This window comes from Dromiciops gliroides, chromosome 2, assembly GCF_019393635.1.
Source record: "Dromiciops gliroides isolate mDroGli1 chromosome 2, mDroGli1.pri, whole genome shotgun sequence".
NCBI classification, from domain to species: domain Eukaryota; kingdom Metazoa; phylum Chordata; class Mammalia; order Microbiotheria; family Microbiotheriidae; genus Dromiciops; species Dromiciops gliroides.
In genome coordinates this window covers 341,486,808-341,512,134 of record NC_057862.1, presented here as the reverse complement: position 1 = coordinate 341,512,134, position 25,327 = coordinate 341,486,808, and the positions used below count along the sequence as shown (strand labels likewise).

The following is a 25,327-nucleotide window of genomic DNA, read 5'->3' as shown; positions in this document are numbered from 1 at the left end:
GAATCTTTTTTTCCCCCATTTTGTGGGGCAATGGGGGTTAAGTGACTTGCCCAGGGTCACACAGCTAGTAAGTGTTAAGTGTCTGAGGCTGGATTTGAATTCAGGTCCTCCTGAATCCAGGCCTGGTGCTCTATCCACTGTGCCACCTAGCTGCCCTGATTCACAGAATCTTAAGCACAGAAGAGACTCTTAGAGGTTAGAGGCAGTACCTGATTCTATAACTTCCTTGACCAGAAGGCCAAGAAGGGCCTTCCACATTCAGGGCAGAGTGGTCCAATCTCAGACACATGATATTCAGGCAGTATACACACAGCAAGTCAAGCTTTCAATGTGCTTCATGGTGCTGTGGGTTTTGTCCAGCCAGGCTTGGAGAGCAGGAGAGCCCTCCTTCTAATAAACACGTTTACCTCTGCTCAAAGCCAAAGGAGTGAGAGGAGACTGTGAGCACAGAGACTAATGGCACACCCCTCTCCTCTCCTCCCCAAGCAGCACTCGATTGCTATCCGGGAAGCTTTGACATCAGCCATGAAATAGTGGGCAGACAGTGACATTAGTTCATTTGGCACGGTGAGCAGCGGAACATTAATATGAATTACAAATGTGTGCCTGAGCCATCATGCTGACTTTTATTTAGTCATTAATTTGTTGAAACATTAATGAAACACACCCACAGGCTGAGCAAAAAGCATGGAAATGCTTAGTCCTTGCTTCTGGTAGCATCAGGAAATGGGCTGTTTTGTTTTATCATTTCCATTTACCAGTTTCTCCCCTTTGCTCAAAGAGGACTAATGAGAGTCACAATCTCCTTGGGAATTGGATGTTATGATCGGATTCTCTTTGAAGAGGAGCCTGTGGGGAATGGAGATGGGAACCGGAGTAGAGAGTAGAAGATGGGCAACATGGTACCTCTGGAAAGAGCTTTTGCCCTTGGAGCCAGATGACCTAGCTTCAGATCCTGACTCTGCCCCTTATTATGTGTGTGACCTTCAGCAAGTACACCAACTTACTTCTCTGGGCCTCAGTTTCCACATCTGTAAAACAAGAAAGATGGACCAGATAATCTCTAAGGTTCCTGTCAAGCTTTATATCCTGTGAGACTGTGAATCATCTCAGTTAGCTCTGTTCCCTTTATTGTGCTGGCAAGGTGTCCTAAGAGCAGGGGGGGCCGGACAAGGAAAAAGGAAGGTCCTTGGACTCAGAGAGAATGAATTGTCATAGAGGAACCATGGGTAATCTTTCCCATCCCTCACCTGGCAATTATGTCCTGCCCTTAGGTTTGGAGGGTTTTCCTATGGAGATCTGGGTCTGCCTGGAGAGAGTTTCCAGAAGGCATCTTCCTGGGTATAGGGTCAGTAGCCAAAGAACTGAGGAGTTCTCAGGTGGAGGTGAGCATAGGTATGGGAAAGCAGACTATTAAATGAATATCGTTGTGCCCTTCATTCAGAAGGTCATGATTCTACTCTTAAGAAAGGACACCAATCCAAAAATAGCATTTGTTGGGACCATACCCTAAAGGGGTTATAAAAAACAAACAGCAATCTAATAGGGAAATTTCAGAGTAGCACTTTTTATAATTTTTTAAGTGAAAACAACTTAAATACACCCCCCAAAAAATAAAGTAATGATTGAATAAATTATGGCACATTAACATAATGGAATTATAAAATGCAATTAAAGTCAACACATATGAGGAATATAAAAAAATATGAAAGATCTTTAATAATGCAACAAGGGAGAAAAGCAGATCTAAAAGAATGGAGAACATAGTTAATGCAACCGTGTAAGAGGAAAGCATGAATGGACAAAGAGTCCTAATGGAAACATAGGAGATACGGAAAAGATGTTAGAAGATTTTGTGAATTGAAGTGAATTTATTAGTAGATGAGTACAAAACAATTTAATTTGCCATATTGGTATTTCAGATTATTTCATCATAAATATTTTAAATTACTCCAATGTCATCTGGGGCTATTAAACATTGAATACTAAAATGGGGAGAGGAATCGCTGGATCCCAAATTATAAGGTCCACCTAAAGCATAGTCAGAGTAGATAGCCATTTGGTGTGATTTCAAGGACCCCTAACCTTCAACAAATATCTTCCTGCTTACTGGTTGATGTCTTACTGTTAAATATGTCCGTTTCTTGGTGAAAGAAATTTTCATCTGAAAAAATAATGCAAAGTTCACCAGAAAAGGTAAGAAGGACATTAAACTATTGCCAGCCATTTCTATCTTAACGTTAATGAATTTATCAGCCCCTTTTCTTGGAGCAGGTTTTGAAGGGGTGGGGAGAGAGAGAGAGAGAGAGAGAGAGAGAGAGAGAGAGAGAGAGAGAGAGAGAGAGAGAGAGAGAAAACAAGAACACAAGTGAGCACAAAGAAAGAGCAATTTATAAGAATATAAGATTTAGACCTAGATGGGAACTTGAAGATCAGATAGTCTAAGGCCCTCATTTTACAGATGAGAACACTGGCTAGGCACAGGACAAGTGGACTGGAGATGTCCTAAGGTAAACCTCCCCTGCTTCCCAGTGGGGTTGCAGGGAGAGCATATGTGCCCTCTCTTCCCAGAAGCCATTCTGGTATGTGAATATAAATGAATGGGTTTGTTCCAGGAATTCCTGGAAGGTAACAGGATCTTTAAAAGTAGCTTTCTTTAGGTTATGTTCAACATATTTAATATCCAATGAAGATAGGGGCAGCTAGGTGGCGCAGTGGATAAAGCACCGGCCCTGGATTCAGGAGGACCTGAGTTCAAATACAGCTTCAGACATTTGACACTTGACTAGCTGTGTGACCCTGGGCAAGTCACTTAACCCTCATTGCCCTGCCAAAAACAAAACAAACAAACAAACATACCAAAACCAAAACCAAAAAGAAACCAAACCAATATCCAATGAAGATGTAAAAGACATAAAAGATTAAGGCTCCAAGCAATTCATCGTGAGTCCAGTGTGGCTAACCCAAAGAAACTTAGGAACATTCACCGAAAAATCCTAATTTTTCCTGTGGAGGAAGAGCAGAAATGTGCAGAGGTGGGGGCCTATGACCCTATGATGTATGAACAGCCTGAAGCATCCTCCTCTGTCTTCTTATCTGCTGCCCTGCCTGGTTTCAACTCCATGGAATAAGATTCCCTCCCAGGATAAGCTCATTACTACTAAACTCACCACCATCCTGTCCAACTCAAGCCTTGATTGACTCTTATCTCCCTCAGCCTCCTCTCCCCTCTGTTTGGAGGGCTGGGGAGTAGAGTACCAAACTCTTCCCAGTGCATTCCTTTATAAAAGCAGAAGCTGGACCCTCAAACCACTCCACTTTGCATCTGCTGCCCTACCTGGTTTCATCTCCATGGAACAAAATGCCCCTGTACTGGGTACTCTCTAGTGTCCTGTTTCACCCCACCCTTTCCTACCTATTTTTGTATATTGTCTCCTGCTTTTAGATTGTAAACTCATTGAGGGCAGGGACTGTCTTTTATTATTATTATTTTTATTAATTGTAACCCCAATGCTTAGTATAGTTGCCTGGCACATTGTTGGAGCTTAATAAATGCTTATTAGATTCATTAGATTGGATTACAGGTTACCTAGGATAGTGGGAGGTAGGAAGGATATACAAAGTAGAGAGAAAGAAGAAAGGATATTTGGCTAATGGACAGCTCCTGTGTTACAGACTCATTTTGACACGAGATTCTTGGCTGTGAATCCTAGCATCTCTGTGAAAGCCATATGTCCTGCTGGAGCAAATTCAGATCAGTGAAGAAATAGAATGCCCTCAGAAGGCAGGCATGGATTGCAAGTTCAATCAAAGCAGTCATCCCAGAGGGTGGGTGGAAGAGAACCATAAAGGCGGTGGTGACTGATGGTCTCTCCCTCTCTCCCTCAGAGTTCTCTATGGAAACAAGATCACCGAGATTGCCAAGGGCCTATTCGATGGACTGGTATCCCTGCAGTTGCTGTGAGTATCACCTCTCACCTGGTTGTTACTCTAGGAACAAGGCAGTTGACAGGCCCAGACTTTAATTTTAGAATAGAAGTCTTGGCCTTTAGACTTGTACCTGAAAGAACAAAGGTGCTGATTTGCCTACCTCTCCCTCCCTAGCATTAGTAATTTTCTTGAGAGGGTACCAGACAACCAGGAGGTGAAGGGATAAGGTCAGATGGCTTTCTAAAAAATCCCCCAAAAGCCAGCCTGCTCCTTATTCTCCTCAGTTGATTTACAAATACCACAATTAGCCCCAGGAATACAGGTTGAAGGTCGAAAATTAAAATGCTTACTCTTTTTTTTTAAGTGAGGCAATTGGGGCTAAATGACTTGCCCAGGGTCACACAGCTAGTAAGTGTTAAATGTCTGAGACTGGATTTGAACTCAGGTATTCCTGACTCCAGGGCTGGTTCTCTATCCACTGTGCCACCTAGCTTCCCCAAATGCTTACTCTTAAACAGGGAAATGTCTTGATGGGTAACATTATGGAATCAGAAAACAGTCACAACGTCCCATATTGAAAACCAAGACTATTCTGAGAGCTGTTGCTACCTTGACGGATGTATTTGGGAACAAAGGTGGGGAGGCTGCAGAACCATTCATTGGGGGAATGGTCATTAGGTGATGGGAATCAGTCTGTCAGAGATAACTAGAGAAGGAAATAATCACTGTATCAAAGGGAAGATTCACTGGGTAGAATTTGCAACTGAGTATCGTATATTTGCATTTATCTTGGTCATTGGAGCTAATGATGTTTGAAGACAGTAATCAGGATTTTCAGCTAGTTAATGTGGAGAGACAGGGGGAAGAGTTGGCATTTGGGTGTATTTTAAGATTTTTATCATCTATACAGACTGACTCCTGATTTATGAATGACTATACATATGAAACACTTATATGGCACCATAAACTACATATCATGCACACATACACACACATTCTTATACAAGTTACTTCTCTGCTCAAAATCTTTTGTTTATTGAATAAACTTTAGACTCCTTTTTGTCTGCCTAGTATTTGAGGGTCTCTATAACCTGATGCCACCATAACCTTCTAGACATTTCTTTTTTTGGAGGGGGTGGGTTGACTGGACTTGTGATTTATTGGTTTGGAAAACTCCTTGTGAGGAAATTAATAATAATAATTTATATAGTGCTTTAGGGTTTACAAAATGCTTTATCTATATTATTTCATTTTCTCTTCACAACAACCCCTGGAGTCAAGTGCTATTATTTTTCCCATTTTAGAGGTGAAGAAACTGAGGCAGACATTAATTGGGTGACCTGTACAAATTCACATGACTAGTAAATGCCCAAGGCAGGAATAGAAGCAGGAATGAGCTAATGCAGCTCTCTAATCATTCTACAGTCATCTTAGAAAGATGCACAGGACAGTTTAAGTGATTTGCTTGAGGTTGCACAGTCAATATTTAACAGACGTAACTCAGACCAGATCTCTGTGCAGTATGTCATGCTCCCTCACAATTTCTCCCTTCTGTATACTCTACTTTCTAGTCACGCTGGACAGCTCACTGTGCTTTCAGGCCTCTGCTTTTGCTCAGACTCTTGCTCAGGCCTGAAACACTTAAAAACCTTCCCTTTGCCTGTTGTATTCCTACCTATCCTTTAAAGCCCAGTCCAAATGCCACATCTTCAAAGAAGCCTCCCTTCCCCCAAGTCCTCCCAGCCAGTAACAACCCCATCCCCACAGATCTCACATAGATCTCACATGTGTTTTATAACTGGTAGATTTGTCATATCATATCATATCATACATCCCAAATCGGTGGCTCATCTTCTACGCTATTTAAGTTCCCTGAAGGAAAGGACTATGTTAATCTAGTCTTAGCAAAATGTTCTACATATAGTAGGTATTTAATAAATGTTTGCCATATTTGTTGTGACACATAACACACACACACACACACACACACACATGCACATAGACACAGACACAGACACAGACACAGAAAGTCATATTTAAGAATCACTGATCAGTCCCAGCCCTGGGGAGGTCAGTTTCCCCCTGAATAGGGATGTATACCTATAAACACACATACCTAACACACATGATCATTATTTTCCCTTAAAGCATCCTCAGGAGGTTTGTTTGCTCTTACTCTGCCTTTTTTTAGATGAGAATATGAAGTATCAGATGTTACATTACTACCATACAGTCGCCAATCAAATTAGGGTTGCATTGTCTGCGGTCTCTTATGGTACAGACCTATTCTGGTTTCATAAGCAGGAAGTGTTCAAAAATGTGTATGCCTTAGTGGATATGGTTTTGAGTTTGTTTTATCTACTACCTACAAAGTCATGATTCTCCTAGAGGTGAAGTGGTGGTGAGCTCAGACCCAGAAACCAATAGTTGGACCACGCATAGATAAGAAAGCTAACTGAAGGATTGTTGCTGACATCAAAAATAACGAAAATTTCCAAACAAGAAATCTAAGCCAAGACCTAAAGGATGTTTTTTAGGAGTTAGATTTGAGGGGTAAGAGAAGGGCAAGGAGAAAGACTAGGGAAAGGAAGGAGAATTGAACAATAAAATTCAAGGGATTGGTCATTTGAAAGCTTCCATGGGAAAGAGGATATGAAACTTTCCCCTCTGCTTTCCACAATGTTTCTTGCTGTGTCCATCTTCCACCCCAGGGCACAGATCATGAAAACCTATAGAGGGTTCCAGGAATGGCCCCAAGAAAATTTTATGTTAGAAATTGGACTCCCATGAAGCTCCCTCATAGCCTGGTTTGATGCCGCATCTGTCAGGGCAATAGTCAGATCTATTTCTGAGGAGGAAATAAAAGAAGAGAGAAAATGTTCAAGTCCTGTTCATCTTTACTTTGCTGCTCCCCTCCTCCTCAACGTGCTGTGGGCTCAGCCCCATGGAGCCTTTACAGCTGTTTGTTAGAATGACAGGCAGGGGCTCTGTGTGAAGTTGGGTGAATGGCAGATGGTGAGTTTTGCTTGTAGCAAAAAATTAGCTGTAAGATAGAACCACTAACATAAGGCTAGTTAACCATGGCTATCAATCCCTTAGAAGAACAGTGACAGTATTATCCTATCTCATGGTAGATTTGGGGACTAGGTAGCCCTGCATGTTGGTGTGAATGTTGATTTTAAACATGCATGTGTGGGAGTGTGAAGATTAGAGAGGAAAGGGGACCATCATGATGTAGAAAAGAGCATAACAAGGAGATCGCTGTGGATCATTTGACTTTAAGGGGGGGTAGACATTTGAGGGTCATTCCACCCATCATTAGGTCATTTGTACTTAATATTGACATTTGGAAAATGTAAATTGAATAGCTTAGTCTAGAGTTAAAATTCTGACCAAGGTTTGTGACAACCTGAATTCTCTGCTTTTTTCCCAAAAGAAGAAACTCTTAACACTCAATAGCAGTCACTGGTTTTTGTTTTATGTTGTTATTTTTTTGACCTGCTGTTGAACAGTTCAGAAGCAGGTCCTGATTAGATCTAATTTAGCATTCAGTAAGCTTTAGATTGGATTTCTCCTTGTTAGACTGGAGACACACTGATAAGAAGACTCTTGATTAGAATACCCTGGTAGTCTGGTAAATTTCCTCCTCTTTGACGGGCAGTCCTTTGGTGGGGTTGATGCTTTTTTTCTCACTATGCCAGAACAAGACAGCTCTAAGACCTTTCCCAGTGGCCTGTGGGGCAATGCTAACTGTGACTAAACCTCTCAGGGCAGAAATGTACAAAAGCTAGTCATTGCAAAGTTGGTGCTATTGTGTTTGTCCCAACCTCTCTGCTTTTCTAGACCATTTCAATAGTTCCATAGGAATCACCAAAGACTAGCCTCTCAGGGTGATTTTTTTTGTCATCTTAGATTGGGCTACTGTCCAACACTGCTGCTGCTGCTGGTGGCAATGACTATGACGATAATGATGATGTAATCACAACATCTACTGACACTTATAGAATGCATTAAAATGTGCAGAGTGCTTTTCTTATATGATCTCATTTCACCCACTTAAAGTAGAATAGCTTATGTTAGTTGTTTGGTTGAATCTTCCAAAGATGCATGATGTATGATGGGCCCTGGTACTCCTGAAGATGGACCATGACTTGCTGTCCTTCACAGAATGACAATTTCCATTGTGTTTCTCCATTAAAGACAAATTTTAAAGTCCTTTCTCAGAATTCTCAGAATCATGGAGTTGAGTGGTTCTTGAAAAGTTCAATCTGTTCAAAGAATCCGTGGATAAATTTCTTGGGGTACTTGAAATTGAATGGAAGAAAAGTTTACATCTTTAATTTCAATGTCATTTATTTCCTTTACAATCTTATTATTTTATTTTGTGCATTTAAAAACATTATTCTGAGAAGGGATTTATAGGCTTTACCAGACTGCTCAAAGGGATCCATGACACAAAAAAGGCTAAGGACTCTTGAGCTAGTCCAACCATCTGTAGAATTTAAGAGCCCCTTCCACAGCTTCCCTTGGCAGATGATTATCTGGCTTCTTTTTAAACCCCTCCCTTCAGTGATGGGGAGACTCGCTTCCTCATGGGGCAGCCTGTTCCAATGTTGGACAGCTCCAGGTATTTCTTTTTTAAATGGAGTGGTGTGATTCTTTGTAATTTCCATTCTTTGGTCTTCCCTTTTCTATATAACAGCCCATTAGATATTTAAAGACAGGTATCATTTCTCCCTTTTGCTTTCTCATTACCAGCTTCTCGAACTATTGTTCAAATGAGTTGGTTTCTCACCATTCTAGTTGCCTTCCTCAATTCTCAAGATATGGTGTGGAAATCCCTAGGAGTCCCTGGGACCCTTTATGAGGTCCACAAGGACAAAACTATTTCCATAATAAGAAGAAGAAATTTAAATTTCTAATAGGGTAAATACAAATAGATAAGCCCACATAACCAAAAGCTCTTTGGGATCCTTGATAATTTTTAAGAGTATATAAATGGGGCTGGAGATCAAAAGACTTGAGAATCACTGCTTGGAAGGCTTTTTACCCTCTTGAAATAAAGTGCTCAGAATTGAGTATGGTTCTCCATTTAGTGGTAAAAAAGAAATATAGTGATAACGGTCTCTTCCATACCAGTGAGATCTTTATCTCTCAGGAAAAGGCTACTAGACTGACATCTTTCCTTAGATAGGAAAAGACCTACCAGGCATATGCTTCCAGTTTCATGGGTTAATCCATGTCTGATCCTTCCCTATATATGAAATGGAGAGGTGTAACTGAGGAGTTTCATCTTATTCAGATTGCATTATCCATCATTATCACTGATTACTAACACTTTTATTTGCCTGAACCCAAAGCTATGTAAGGAAGTCTGTGGTGTTAATGGCTGTATACACAGAAAATCATGAGTGAGATCAGGTCACAAGTGCCCTTGAAGCAGGTGCCTGACTAGGGCTCTCTTCTCAGAGTTCAATTCATCATTAAACCAGGAAAATCGGTCACGGTGTCAATGGGACTGTAATTTCCTCTACTGACAGGCAGCTGCTAGCACTGTTGTAACAGCTCCAGGGGGGAATAAATAGCATTCGTTCAATTCTCATTGATTGCATGGCATACATAGGAAACTCACTCAAGTGGGGAGGGCATTAATTTGAGGTGGAATTTTTCACATGACTGTTGGCCACATTGTATTTTACAGTCATTCCAGGAGGCCTTAAGCTAATGTTGCACTGTCTTAGGGCTGGAATGAATTAAGGCAACCTAGTCCACCTGTCCTTCAGTTTTCTTGGAAGGCAGACAAAACCATTCAAGAGTATTGGCATTTGCCAAGAAATGTGCCAATCAAGGCAGATTTTGCAAAACAACTTCTTCCTGCTTCTCTTTTCTCTGCAAGTCCAGCAGATGATATAGGCAACTCCTCTTTGAACCCCATTGCAACCCAATCTGCAAAACACAGTTAAAGATACATGGAGCCAGGCTTCCCCCATGGCTTAAGCCCCACAAAATCAATAGTGAGTTGGATGTTTGTTAATCATGCTTTTCATTCCTAAATATAGCACTCTGGGCCCTCATCCCTGTATGAACACTACCCCAGAGTCTTTGTGGTTTTGTGGCTCTGGCTTTTGTCCCTGGGTATCCTGAACAGGGTTATCCTTATACCAACTCATGGAATTTCCAAGTTGGAAAGGACCCCATTAGCCATCTAGTCTAATTCACATCTGAAAAGAACCCTCATTGCATCACACCCAGCAAGTGGTCATGCAACTTTGGCTTTCAGACCCCCCGTTGTGAGGTATCCTCCCTCCCCTCCCCTGAGATATCTCACTCTGATAAACTTATCTAATTGTTAAGAGGTTTTTCCTTCAGTCAAACCTTAACTTACTTGCTTATACCTTCTTTCTCTTGCTCCTGGCTCTGCCCTCCAGGTCCAAACATCTCTCATATGTGAAAACAAGACAGGATGACTAGATTTCTCTTATGTCTGATAAATTCATTGTCTGTAATCTTTGCTTATGGAAAGATGCCTGGCCCACCTGCTGATGGCGGCATTACTCTTATGTATTATCTCCGTGGAAAGTCCTCATGGTAGCAGACGTAACTGGAATCACTACAGATGCAGTAATTGATTATTTAATGGTTTACTCACCTCTGAGTGACTTTGAAAAGTATCTAGCAATCAAAAAGAAAGTAACCACCTTGAGTGGGTGCTGGGGGAGAAATGAGGGAGAGTCAGTGCCTATTTAAACAGTTAGGCAAAGGCATTTCATCTCTTAATATCCAAGTCATGGAGCCTCCTAACAGGACTTTGGAAATTATCTTGTTCCCTAAGATTTCACAAGAAATTTTCAAGAGCCTTCACTGTGCTTGGCATCCTCCTTCTGCTCAGGGCCCTTCTAGTACCAGTGTGATGGGGAAGGCTGTCCTCCTGCTGTTCAGGACATCTTGGATGCACTTGTGGTTTTCATTTCATCAAGGTTCATGGACACCCTCAGGCCATCCCAATGTGCCCATGACTCTGCCTCCAGCAGCCAGCAGCTGCTCTGCTAGAGCTAATGGTAAATGAATCTGGGTGTTCTTTCTTGCTATGTGTTTGGAATTCTTCTATCATCAATAATAGGATCGTAGACCTAGAGTTGGAAGATATATTTATTAAAAGTCATGTAATCTAGATCCCTCGTTTTACATTGGGACCACAATCCTAAGAGATAAAATGACCAGACCAATATCATATCATATCAATATCATAAATGGCACAGCCCAAGATTTGAACCTGAGATTCCAAACCTGTAATTCTTTCTCCTTTCCCATGCTATCTATCCACCTATCTATCATCTATCTCTCTGTGTATATGTGTGTGTGTGTGTGTGTGTGTGTGTGTGTGTGTGTATGGAACCCTTCCCACCATGGGAGTCGCTTAGCATTTTTGTCATACAGTAGGTACTTGATAAATGCTTGTCATTTGATTGGCTTATGTGTAGACCATATAGAATACAGTGACTAAAAGATGCATCTCTTTCTATTTCATCAGTGGTAGGTGCTATTGGTCTTTTAAGCCTTAGCCTACCCTAGCTAGATGGTGTAGTGGCTAACGTGTTGGACCTGGAGTCAGGAAGATCTGAATTAAAATCCCACCTCAGATACTCCCTAGTATCTGGGCAAGTTATTTAATCTCTCCCAGCCTCAGTTTCATCACCTGTAAAATGGGGAAAATAATAGCACCTACCAGCCAAGATTGTTGTGAGGATCAAATAATATAACATAGAAAATGTTTTACAATTCTGAAAGTGCTATATAAATGCTAGCTATCATCACCATCATTATTATTACTCTTACCATTTAGGAGATCACCTAAGATAGAGCATTTCTATTCAGGAACCCCCTGTCTGCCACTCTGCTATGCATCACATTCTTGATTAGTTCACCCCAGTTGTCAAGATAACTCTTTGATAGCCATCCTTTAGTACTGATTGGGGCTAAAAAGCAGTGATCTTCGCTTCTTCTGGTGTCTCTCAGAGGAACATAATGCTGATCTCTGTCTGAGGTGTTCTGTGTGGTTTTAACAGATGTAAGGTAGGCAGGGTCATTCCCAATCAGGGAAGGTAGTTTACCCAGGACTTGGGGCTAAGCCAAGGCAAGGGTGACTCTGAGTTCTCCCCTATGGGCCTGAAGCAAGTACTGGCACATGTCTTTTAGAATACCCACTGTGCCTGTAGTGTGCCTCCTCTGATAGTCACAACAATAGAGCTATTCATCATGCACTTAAACTGGATGTCCCTTCTCTGCACCTACAGAAGACCAGCGAGAAGATTTCCTGTAATTTTGAGTATTTCCAATGCTTCCAATTCAAACTTTTCTTCACTTATTACTGTTGAGGGAATGGCCTTGCTGAAACCCAGGGAACTTCTGCAAGTTACCTATGTCCCTGGTGGTGTTTTAGAAAACAGAGGCCCCACTTCTAAGGAAAGAGGGAGGTTTTAGTGAATCATCTCCCACGTCAGGAACACTGGGCCTTCTGTTACTAGAATAACATTTCCTTAGAACAGAAATTATTCCCCTAAAAGGGAATTGAATTCTCTAGACATCAGTTTTCTGATTAGACCTTGAACTCAGGAGGCTGGAATGTGTTTACTGCATTTCAGATCAATGTTGTATTGTGTAGGAGCAGAGCTGCCATCTTACCACCGATCAACAGACAGGTGGGGAGAATATTAATATAGTCCAGAATGATAGCTCAGAGCCACTAATCCAACATGTGAATGACTGCAGTTGCCAAAGTGATTTTAGTACAACCTGTACGTGTTAAGCCTTGCTCCAGATGTTTGTGTTTTCCAAACCCTGTAGCAATGGCCTAGTGTAACTGCTGATGAATTGGCTGCCATGGGGACTTGGATTTAAGTTTCTCCACTGCCCCTCAGGCTGGTTCACTGCCAAGGACACGTTGCCAAGACCAGCAGGTGCAGATGGAGCTATGGGTCTTGGACCTGCTCGAGTTTTTGGCCAGGAATATTCTAGGTTATCTTTTGCTTCATTGGTCTGCTTAGGGAGTCAGGGAGATAGATAAGTAATCTTTCACACCTCAGCATGTGCCTTATCTTCCACACCATGAGCTGGAGATAATGATGCCTCCATCTTATTTGGATGTAGAACAGAATGAGAATGCAAGATGTTTGGGGGCCTTTAGCAGCCATGATGGCAAGTACACATGGAGCGACTGAGGCTGCCAAAAACTTCTAACTCTTAGGGCAACCCCCAACCCAATTGGAAGTCTGCCGGAGCTTATACTGTGCATGAATACTTTCGAGCTCTAGGTTTCATTCTGTCAAGCATCTTCCACATCCTGCCTCATTTTCCTCAAAAGCAACAAGTCATGGTAAGAATTGGATCTTAACTCTCTGGTTAATCACAATTATTGTTTTTAGTCTATGCGCTTGAGTGTTAATGCCTCCTGACATGTAGCATATGTGGAAATCAAAAGTACTCCATGAAAAGGAGAGAGACATGGTGCATCATAGATTTGGGGCTGGGAAATGAATTTATAAGATGACATAATTTTATTCCCACTCTCTAACATGCCACTTCCCTTAATTTCCTCTGACAGGAAAGTAGTTCATGTTTTTGATCACATGGTAATCAGTAACTTGGTTTGAATGGGCATATAGTGACAAATTATTCATCCTTCTTTCTGGATTATGGGACATTCAGAGATTACTAATGAAAAAAGACTAAGTGATGGATGTTTCTGTTATGCCTAAAATCTGAGGAAGTCTGTCTCCCTCAGCCTCCATCCTTCCTTCTACTTATGGATCCCTTACTCTTCTGAGAAGAGCTTAACAGGTTTCCTCTGTGACGAAGTTTCAGCAAGTTGACCAAAGAATAAGGAATAGATTCTCTCTCTGTGAATGTATTTAAGAATAGAAGATACTATATCTGATGATCATAAATTAATACAGCCTCAAGGAGGGGCTGGGGAGGGGGAGAATAAATGACCTCTCAAAAACTCCTGCCAGGGGCAGCTAGGTGGAGCAGTGGATAAAGCACTGGCCCTGGATTCAGGAGGACCTGAGTTCAAATCCAGCCTCTGACACTTGACACTTACTAGCTGCATGACGTTGGGCAAGTCACTTAACCTTCATTGCTGTGAGATTTAAAATTGGATATTAGATCATAAATCTCCCCTCTTTAACCTTTCCCTTAATTTATCTCCCAGACTAGTAAATGGAAGAAGCTTCTGGTTTTCTAGTTAGAGCTTTTATTGTATGGTAGTCACAAGGTGATGTTGATTAGAAGGATAGGAAAGTAGAAACACAATACAAATCATCTTAAGTCTAAGCTTAGTCTATATTCCGTATAAAACTCACCAAAACCGAAGGCCACCTTTGGGGAGAGAGAGAGACCGTGTGCTGCTGCTAACCGTGAGCTGGGCCCAGTCGAAAACTCTCATCAGCATCAGCCTGTGCAGCGCAGTCAGGAGACCAGCAGAGCAGGAAAAAAGCTCCACTTCCATTCTCTCCTTGCCTTTTAAGCTCGCACCCCGGAAGTCGAGTGCTCAGCAAGCAGTCTGACGTGTGCAGCAGGCAGACTGGCGTGCGTAGCTCATGCCGTTGGTCTCCTCCCCAAAAGGGTGGTCCTTCAAAAACTGGCGTCTTTCATTGCCCTGCCTAAAAATAAAAAAACAAAAACAAAAAACAAACCTCCTGCCAGTACCACTGTCCCTCCTCCCCAACTCTTAGCCTAAAATCAGTTTGCCCATTATCCCTTAGGGAGCAGGCAATGTAGCCTACTAGGGAAGCCAGCTTCAGGGATTCATTCCATCCCTCAGGAAGCCCAGAGAGAATTAGTAGTGCAACAGCCTCCTGGGGTGGGGGGGCTCACCAGTTCATCTCTCCTCTAAGATCTGACCCACAGGCAATCCCATTGAGCTTTTCTCTGGCATAACCAAGCCATTCCTGGTACTTGTGATAGTCCTATGCCATCGACAGCCCTATCAAGTAGTGGTTTAACCTGAGATAGAGGTCCAGGGCTCAATATTTCAAATGTAATAGAAATAATCAGGTAGGCATTCACAGATTCTTGGATATTGGGCCCCCCAGGCATAACTGTTGTAAATTCAGCTTATAAGGGTACCAGGTGTAATTTCTGAACCTAAGAATTTCCCAGACAGCCTCTAAAATGATCTGTTTGCAAGGGTTCCCTTTTGCATCATAAGCAAGTAATCCTGCTTTTCTGTCTTCATTGCATTTTCATTATATTGTGGGACAGAAGGAGAGCAGGCTTGGGGATGGCGGTGGGGTTTAAAAGGGAGCAAGATAAGGTGGCTCATAACTATAAATTCTATACACTCTCAAAGATAATTACTTCCTATTATAGTTGGGGAATTCAGAGTAGTATCCTTGCCTATTTTTCATTCTTTATAGTACTTGTTACATATAATTCATTTAGGGATCCCCATCATTTTGCTGAAGAATATTCAGGCTTTGGATGTACCAGTTTGGGGTAATCTTCTTCCCATGATTTCGGCATTCTCAGCAGTAAGCAGGCTTCTGTCTTGAATGATGCTGCCTGCCTGCTGGTTCATTATTGCCAGCCTGCTAGTTCGCCTTGGCTATTTGTTGTTTCCCCATTCCCCACACTGCTCTAAGTTTGGAAACCTGTTGATTCCCCTGTTGAGCAATTCTCTTTGCTGCAAGTTTTCTAAGAAGCATTTCTTTTTAGATTTTCTAGTTCCATACCACCAGCCCAGAAAACTCATAGGTTGTTAAACAGGAGAATTGAGTGAGCCTAAGTAAAGCTAATCTCCCTCCGAGAGAAGAGATAGGGTGGAGCTACAGACTTTGTGACCTCATGGAAGCTGGAGAAATATTTGGCTTTCCCCAGACTTTAAAAATGGTACATTCTAAGACCAAGCAGCTTTCCTGTATCTTCATCTGCACGTTTTTGTACCTTAGGGAGCTGAACAATTTAAGAAAGAAAAAAAAAAAGAAAGAATATTCTGTCCCTTTTTGGGATCTAGACCTGTTTCACTGTACATGTTAAGGGTAATTCTATGCTTTGTCATCTGGGAGACATTTCACAGTCACCATCCCATCTTACTGGTTATACTATTGATCCACGAGTCTGAAATAAAAAGAATGCAACTGATCCCTCAAAACAGCCCAGGAGAGACCAGGGTGATAGGGGAGACAGCACTCTCCAAACATAGAATAGGGCAGTACTTCCAAGCCTAGACCTTGACCAAGGACTAGCTTTCCCCAGAGCCCAGAATTCCTCACCAAATGGTTGCAGATCTACTTAGAAAACACAAACTAATTTCTCCAGAACTGCTAGACCAACTAATTTGTTAAATGATTTGTTTATACAATATGTTTTTTCCCCCAGAAGGTGCTGTCTTTTTTGTTTTTTAAGAATTTTGTGAATGTTCTCAACCAGTGAATCCAAGTTATTCCCAAGTCTTCCCATCTTTTAGTTTTTTCTGACTGGTTCTCTCCTTGAGAAGGTCATTCCTGAGATCTAAGAAGTATTCTTGCCCAAATGGTTGTTTGGTGCCTTTGGCCAGAGTTTATAAGATAAAATCGTCAATCGGTCAGCAATTTAATATATGCCAGCCATTGTACTAAGCACCAGGAATACAAAGAAAGACAAAAACATGGTTGGTTCCTGCAGTCATGGAGATCACATTCTAATTGAGGAGACAACATGCAAATAAGTATGTGTATATGAGATAAATTGAAATCTATGTCTGTATATATCCATATTTACATATATCTACATATACATATATGTGGAGAGAGAGACAGAGGGAGAGAATGGAAATTATTTTTAAAGGGAAAGGCCTAGGGATCCGGGTGAGAACAAGGAAGGGCTCTTATAGAAAGTGAGATTTGAATCTTTTTTTTTTGTGGGGGCAATGGGGGTTAAGTGACTTACCCAGGGTCACACAGCTAGTAAGTGTGAAATGTCTGAGGCTGGATTTGAACTCAGGTACTCCTGAATCCAGGGCTGGTGCTTTATCCAGAGATTTAAATCTTGAAGAAAACCAGGGAATCTAAGGGTGAGAGGTAAAGAGGGACAGAATTCTAGACACGAAGGACAGCCATGTAGATTAACAGTCAAGAGATGGCTTGTAGTATGTGGGAAACCACAAGGCCAATGCAACTGGATTATTAAAAAATTATTGAACACCTTTTGTTAAAGACAGAAATACAAAGAGAAAATTAAAACAGTATTTGCTATTTGCTATTGAGGATCTCATTTGCAATTGGGGGAGACAAGGTATTAGAAGGCACCCTCCCTTGAAATCAGCTATTCTAACCCTTTTATCCTATATATAAAAAAGTAGGCACAATATGACTAATGCAGAAATATGTTTAATGTGACTGTATACACACACACACACACACACACACACACACACACAACTTATATAAGATTGCTTTCCGTCTTGGGGAGGGGGGAGGAAAGGGAGGGTGGGAGATAAATTTGGAACTAAAAATCCTATGAAAACAAAATGTGAGAACTATCCTTACATGTAACCGGAAAATAATAGAATATTTTTATTTTTTTAAAAAAGCAGGAAAAGAGGGTGAATTGAATCGCCTTTCTAGTCATAGAAGTAGTAAGCTAGTGAGAACAGGCAACTAGATTGTAGGGGGCATGGAGGGGAGTAAGTGTAAGAAGATTGGAAAGATATGTAAAGGGGAGGTTGTGAAGGGCATTAAGTGCCAAACAGAGGATTTTATATTTGAAGTAATAGGGAGTTCAATAATCACCTGAAGCTTATTGAATACGGTCAGACCTGAGCTCTGGAAAAACCACTTTGGAAGCTGAAAGGGGGATGGATTGGAGAGGGGAGAGACTGGAGGCAGGGAAATCAAGGCTACTGCAACAGCCCAGGCAAGAGGTGATGAGAGGTGCTTATGTGAATGGAAACAAAGGGGACATCTATGAGCCAGGTTGCAGAGATAAAAATGACAGGATTTGAGTTTGAATTGAGGATCTGAAGATGACAACAAGGTTTTGAGCTTTGGTGCCTGAGATGTTGGTGGTGCCTTTGAGAGTAATAGGAAATATAAGAAGAGGGGAGGATTTGGTGGAAACTGGCATAGAATGCTCTTAGAAAAAAAAAGCTGAGAACAGCATGAACAGGGAGACAGGTACAGATTTCATGGAAAATCTCCAAAGTCCACAGTATAGAGAAGCTAATAGATGCCATAATAATGTAGCATTAAAATACTCCATAGTGTAGAGCTCTGAGGCTGTATCATTACAGCGCTGTAACTAATAGAATCAAGAGGTCTGCGTTCAAGTTCTAACTTTGACACTTAATTTCCTGTGTAACCTTTGAACAAGTTATTTAACCTCTCTGAGAGTCAATTATCTTAACTGTAAAAGCTGATACTAGCCCTGCATGCCCACATATGGTTGTTATGAGAATTAAATTATATCATGTACATGAGGACTCTGAAAATTATAAAAGCACTATAACACACAAACAATTGTTAGCTGCGGGGCAAAACTAAATGAGTGCCTTGGGACTTTGTCCATTAACCAAGTCGTGGGTGCAGTTTTGTATCTCACTTGCCATGCTGGATATATATATCTGGAGAATGCATGGCAAATCAGTTTTCTCACCTGTACGCTAAATTAAATTCAATAAATATTACATACCTACTATATGCAAGATATTGTGCTATGTGCTAAGAATCAAGAAACAAAAACAAAATAGGCCCTGCTTACATTCTAATTGGGGTTAGGGTGGGGAAATACAACTTGTACGCAAATAAGTACAAGATGATTTGAGGAGGGACCAGATCAACAACAATGGGACAGTGAAGTGAGCTGGCAGGAAAGGCTTCCTAAAGAAGGTGGCACCTTGCTGAGCCTTAAGGGAAGGTAGAGCTTCAGAAGTGTGCAGTTGAGGATGAAGTGCATGGGGAATAGCTCTCAGAATACTTGGATGTGGAAGATGGGCTGTTTGGACAACAGCAAGTCAGCCAACTTTGGCTCTAAGGTAGAATTGTGAAGAGGAGTCATGTAAAATAAGCCTGCAAAGGTCGGTCAGAGCCAGTTTGTAGAGGGCCTCAAATGCTCAGCAGGGAAGCTTATATTTTATCCTAGAGAGAATATAAGCCACAGAAGGTTGTTCAGTAGATGAGGCAGGATTTGTGGGTTAGGACGATTATCTTGCCAGTTTTGTACAGGATGGAATGGAAAAGGGAGATATTGGAATCAGGGAGACCAATTAGGAGATTTCACCCTAAGGCGGATAGAGACAGAAATGCCATTTCTATGAATGGCTCAGACAATACAGCCAAAAACACAGAGCAACTGGCCCATGAAAGCAGGTGTGCCAACTCTGTCGACTCCATGTCTCCCGTGCTCCTTTGATTAATGATGGATCCTAGTTTAAGAGTTTCTAGATACAACCTATGGTCTCTATTCTGCCCACTTACCATGAGGGTAAAATAGCTATTCACATTGGGGCCAGACAAGGTGAAACCTCCTTTAAGCAACTATCCCCCTCAAGAGGAAAGATGTTTTTGTTTTGTTTTGTTTTGTTTTGAACTCCTCAGCATCTGCGTTATCCAAAGTAAAACAATCAATTCCAGGTGAATTCATTAAGAAAATAATTTTAGACCAAAGAACCTTGATATGACATTCATTTTAGATTGGACTCCATTCTTACTGCTCAGGTATTTATGAACCTTGTGTGTGAACCAGACCCTTAAAAGAGGGAAGATCCCAACAAGGTCTTTTTTTTTTTTTTTTGCATAGGGCAATGAGGATTAAGTGACTTTCCCAAGGTCACACAGCTAATGTCAAGTGTCTGTGGTTGGATTTGAACTCAGGACCTCCTGAATCCAGGGCCAATGCTTTATCCACTGCACCACCTTGCTGCCCCCTCCAACAAGGTCTTAAAATCTATGATGTAGCAACTTGGTTGGACTGGTCTTTCCAAACTGTAGGGAACACTCTTTCAAAAACCATTCCCTGTCAGTGTATACAGGGAAAGAGCACTAACTATAGTATTGGAAGACTTGGGTTCAAATCCTGTTTGTAACATTATCTGTGTAACATTGAGCAAGTCACTTACCATCCCTGGGCTTCAGTTTCCTCATAGATAAAATGAGGAGACTGGATTTAGCAAGCCACAGAATTTCCTTCCAGATCTAGAATCCTGTAAATGATGGTGTCAAATGGCTTTTCTTTTTGGAATTCCTAAATCCCTGAATTCCAAAGCTGTTGAATACGTGGATATATCTGATTTATTGTTTATATATTTGTAGGGAAATAGAAATCATTCCCAGTGTGAAATAGCAAGCGAGAGCATTAAGCTTGGAATCAGAAAGACCCGAGTTCAATTCCTGCTTCAGACACTTACTTAGTTATACGACCATGGGCAAGTTACTTAACTTTGTTCAGACTTAGCTTCCTCATTTATAAAAGGTTGCTGATGATAACATCTACTCCACAGGGTTGTCTTGAGAATCAAATGAGTTAATATTTATAAAGCATTCTGTAAAGCATAGAAGGATGGATGGATGGATGGATGGATGGATGGATGGATGGATGGATGGATGGATGGATGGATGGATGGATGGATGGATGGATGGATGGATGGATGAGTGGGTGGATGGATGGATGGGTGGATGGATGGATGGATGGATGGATGGATGGATGGATGGATGGATGGATGGATGGATAGTTGGATGGATAGACAGATATTGGCCATTATCTATTATTATTAGTATAAGCACCGGTATATTAGGCTTAATACATCTTTGACTGCTTTTTGTGTTATTTGGTATATTGTGATCATGTTTTGTATGTGTGTGTGTGTCGTTTCTTTTTTTCTTTGTATTGCCAGTACATGACACATGGTAGACACTTAATAAATGCTTGTTGATGGCTTGATTTGAAGGTTTTATGAAGGCCCTTGTGGTTATAGCTCTTTCCTCAAGAGTAGCAGAAGCCCAAAGTCCTTATAATAAAGAGTAATTGGAGCTTTTCTGCCCACAACAAAGCTTAGCCTTCTTCTTCTGGTAATTAGAAGGATTAATGTATAACCCCCTCCTCTGCTTCCAGGCTTCTCAATGCCAACAAGATCAACTGTCTACGGGTAAACACATTCCAAGATCTGCATAACCTCCACCTGCTCTCCCTGTATGACAATAAACTGCAAACCATCAGCAAAGGTCTCTTTGCTCCTCTTCAGTCCATCCAGACATTGTGAGTATATGGGCCCTGGCAGTGTGGATCTCTGGGAAGAGCTGCAGGTGTGTGGGACCCTACAGCAGACACTCAGCTGACCATGAGCACCTCAAAACTCAGTCACTGAGACCACCCAAGACATCCTGCTAACATGCTTTATTAGCAGGGAGCATTCAGCCTGCCATCTTTGGCCCTTAGTCTTTAACACTTCCCATTAGCCATTCACTCCAAGGACTAGGGAAACGTCTTAATTTTTTTGAGTGAACTATTAAGAGTTGCAAACAAATCCAGGCGCCAAGTTTAGAGACCCAAACCCTACAACTGACGTTCTACTTACACATCCCAGCCTGGTTTTCAGCCACATGTCTTAAATTTAAAGAGGAAGTGTGGCATAGTGAATGCTAGCCCTGGAGTCAGTAAGACCTGGATTTGCTTCCTGCAGAAGACCTTTAGTCCTCCATTTAAACTCTGAAGGCCTCATTTTCCTCATATGTAAAAAGGGGATAATAAGAGCACCCACCTTAGAGGGCTTTTATGAGGAACATATGAAATAATGTTTTTAAAGTGCTTTGCAGACCTTATGGCACTGTTTGTTGACTGAATTATTAACCATATGGAAGCCTTCTGAGGTTGTTTTGTGTCATGCGTATTTTCACAGCAAGCAGACACAGGCCCTAAGAACTGAAGCCTGGGGGCAGCTAGGTGGTGCAGTGGATAGAGCACCGGCCCTGGAGTCAGGAGTACCTGAGTTCAAATCTGACCTCAGACACTTAACACTTACTAGCTGTGTGACCCTGGGCAAGTCACTTAACCCCAATTGCCTCACTTTAAAAAAAAAAAAACTGAAGCCTGCCTTTGATATTGAGAATTCCATGGGCTTGGGGTAGGGCAAGAAAGGTATTCTGACACAGGAGCCATATAAAGCTGGAGAGAAGGGAAAACTGGAGGGTGAGCACAGGGAAATTAGTTGCCTGCTCTTCCCACGTTTGCCATTTCTATGTAACAGGCCTCGTGCCCTCTCTGTAAGTCACATCTAACAGCAGGCCCCCACCTTCACTGTTCTCACCCCCCAAGTCTGGCTGGGACCAAGAGTGGCAGAAACCCGGGATTCTATGACTACCACGAGGGGGAAAAGCAATGGGGCGTGTCGTCACGGGTCATTCCTAATTAACCACCCTGTCTCTCCCACAGACATTTAGCCCAAAACCCATTTGTGTGCGACTGCCACTTGAAGTGGCTGGCTGACTACCTCCAGGATAACCCAATCGAGACGAGTGGGGCCCGCTGCAGCAGCCCGAGGCGCCTTGCCAACAAGCGCATCAGCCAAATCAAGAGCAAGAAGTTCCGCTGCTCAGGTAATCGGGTTATACTGGCCAGGGCCACGCTTTTCAATTCAGAAATCAGCAGCCCCAGAGAGGCCACTAATCCAATCTGCAGGACAGTATGTGCTGTAATGGATCCTCACGGAGCATCTTTGCAAATTAAATTGGAGAAATTTGGTTAGCCCTCCAGAAAACCAATTACCTTATGGATTTAAAAGAAAACACACACACACACACACACACACACACACACACACACAAAAGCTGGGCTGGGCTGAGGGGCAGGATGGAGGGGGTGGGGGAATGGGAACGGAAAGAGAAAACATGATCTATAGGTTATCTTAGTCTGGTTGGGAACCAGGAGAAGATAGCATTTGCATGCATATGTTTTAGCGTCCTTATGGTTCACTTTGAAAAAGAAAAGCATGCTCCCTAAAGTGCAGAAATTAAACTCAGATTGTTTGGTATCCCAAGCCAGGCTACAAGTTATCCTAGGTGATCTCCTCAACCTCACCTTCGATGCAATTGTTCATTTCCCACTTGACTGGATTCCCTGCCCCCCACCCAAGCCCAGAGAGGTGTTAGGTTATTTGTCAGGTATATGGGAAGAGGAAGTGGCTTGCTTTGGAAGCCTTTGGTCTAGATCTCTGGCTTTTAACTTGCCCTGCACTTCTCTGGAATCAGTTCAGCTGGTCTTGGAGCACCCCCTGAAGGGACAACAGTGCACAGGGAAGTCTCTCAGCTCGTCCTGGTCGGAAGAGAAATAGCTCTTATTGACTGAATAGCTAGACAAGTGTGTGGATAAAAATTACTATCATTTATGTCTTTTTTCTACTGGAAAAATCACCATGATAGATTGTACTCTCAGTGGTGAGAGATTGATAGCATGAGGTGCGAAGATTGGATGTGGACAACTCTAGCAATCTGTGTCAGCAAGAAAAGCTCTCTTCCCCCACTCCTTCACATCTTCCCCCCTCCCCCATCCTATTTCTCCTCCCCTTTCCTAAGAGTTTCCTCTGGAGATTAGCCTTCTTTGAGTGTGCATGAACTAGTCACTAGAGGAAAGGACTTTCCTGGTAACTAGAAACAGTGAGCAGCTTTATCTTGCTTCCTGGGCATTGTTTTTATTATCTGTGTTGGACCTTTTAGTACTGTGTCCCAAGTGGAAACATAAAAATTTTCTTCACCTGACATACTGAGAGGACCGAGAGTGTGTTTCCCCCCAGGACTTTGATGTAGTATGAGAATTTTGCTGCAGTTTGCATACACACTGTGAAGCTTTGGCTCCCAGAGCATGAAAATTTGCCACCAAAATTCTGGCCGCGTTTAATTATGTCCTCTCTCATTCTGGAGCCAAATCTTACAAACCCCTCCCTGAGCTCTTTCCTAAGTCCATCAGTGTCTCAGGGTGGAAAATCTTCTCCTCTAAGCCCCTGGCTGCTATCTCAAACAAGCCCATCCTTTTCTGGGGGCCTGAAGAGGTGATGGCTGACACTAGCATCCTTCTACCTACTCACACCTCCCTCCTGTCAAGCCTGGGCCGATCTAATTAAGTGTTCTGATCTAAATTGCTCTTGGACACTCCAACCCAGAGGTTAAGATGGGAATATGTGGGGAGAAGATGAGGAGAAGGACAGGGTAACGTCTGCCAGCTGTAATCTCTCTATCTCTGATGGGACTGGCACTGGCTTGGCCTGGGATGGAGAGTATAGACAGAAGTTAGTGGGGACCTGGAGTCAATTAATCTCTCCACAATAAGAGAAGGGAAAGACCAATTTAGTTCACAGGAATGCCACTGCCCTGGAACACAGGGCTAATAGGAACAAGTAAGAATATATATATTTTTGACTATCAGGCTAGATCTTCATGTTTTGTAATCCCCTATAGGGAGTGTTGTTGTTCAGTCATTTCAGCCGTGTCCGACTCTTCGTGACCCCATTTGGGGTTTTCTTGGCAAAGGTACTGGAGTGGTTTGCCATTTCCTTCTCCAGCTCATTTTACAGATGAGGAAACTGAGGCACACAGGGATAAGGGATTTGTCCAGGGTAATACGACTTGAGGCCAGATTTGAACTCTTGAAGATGTCTTCCAGGCCCCATACTCTGTGCACTATGATGCCACCTAGCTTCCCTGCCACTCCCTGCCTTCAAATCCCAACCTGAGAAATAAATCCTTATTCTGGGAACTGGTTAGATTCTGTTGCTCAGTGTCTGTCTCATAGTCAGAAGAAAGACACGGTGGCATGGTTTAAAGACTGTAAGAAGATACAGGGGGTTTATTCCAGGCTCTGATGCTTGCCAGTTATATGACCACCAGCAGCTCACTAAATCTTTCTCAGCTTCAGTTTCCTCATCTGTATAGCTGTTAGGAGAATTCGATGACATGTGAATAAAGTGCTTCGCAAACCTTGAAACACCAGAGACGAATGTCAGCTGTTATATAATTACAACCTAATTCTCCCCCTACCGACCTTCATCTGCATAGTTACTGTGCTAGAAATAGATTCCGCCAGTATTTCCCCTCTGCTCTCCTGGAGCTGGCCTCTGAGCAGGCAGAGATAACGAAGCTGACCACTGTCTCCGTGACTTGACCTGTGACAGATGCTGCTGTATGAGGAGAATGCACCGGCCACCCTGTCACATCTGAAAAAACAGGGGCAAGAGAATTGTGCTCGGGGTCATATTCCAAGAAAGCCACAGCAGCCATGTCCCCAGATGGCCTTTTCTTTCTGAGGACAAAAGTCCAGAATCTCCAGACCATAAGCCAATGGGCTTTACATGTATTCTTAGGGAAATTCTAGAACAGATCATTAAAGAGATGCTTAGAAAAGGAACTGCTGAAGACAGCAAGGCTTCATCAAGCCA

At 42.3% G+C, this 25,327-nt stretch overlaps 1 protein-coding gene across 2 annotated transcripts in view; it reads left to right on the top strand.

Moving 5' to 3' along the window:
- SLIT3 (slit guidance ligand 3) overlaps nucleotides 1–25,327 on the top strand; it is an 815,836-nt gene that overhangs the window by 663,607 nt on the left and 126,902 nt on the right. For both annotated transcript variants that reach the window (XM_043985299.1, XM_043985300.1), the window contains 3 exons: nucleotides 3,889–3,960; nucleotides 21,016–21,159; nucleotides 22,333–22,496. In XM_043985299.1, coding sequence (XP_043841234.1) covers nucleotides 3,889–3,960; nucleotides 21,016–21,159; nucleotides 22,333–22,496 — 380 coding nt within the window. The remainder of the gene's footprint in view (nucleotides 1–3,888; nucleotides 3,961–21,015; nucleotides 21,160–22,332; nucleotides 22,497–25,327) is intronic.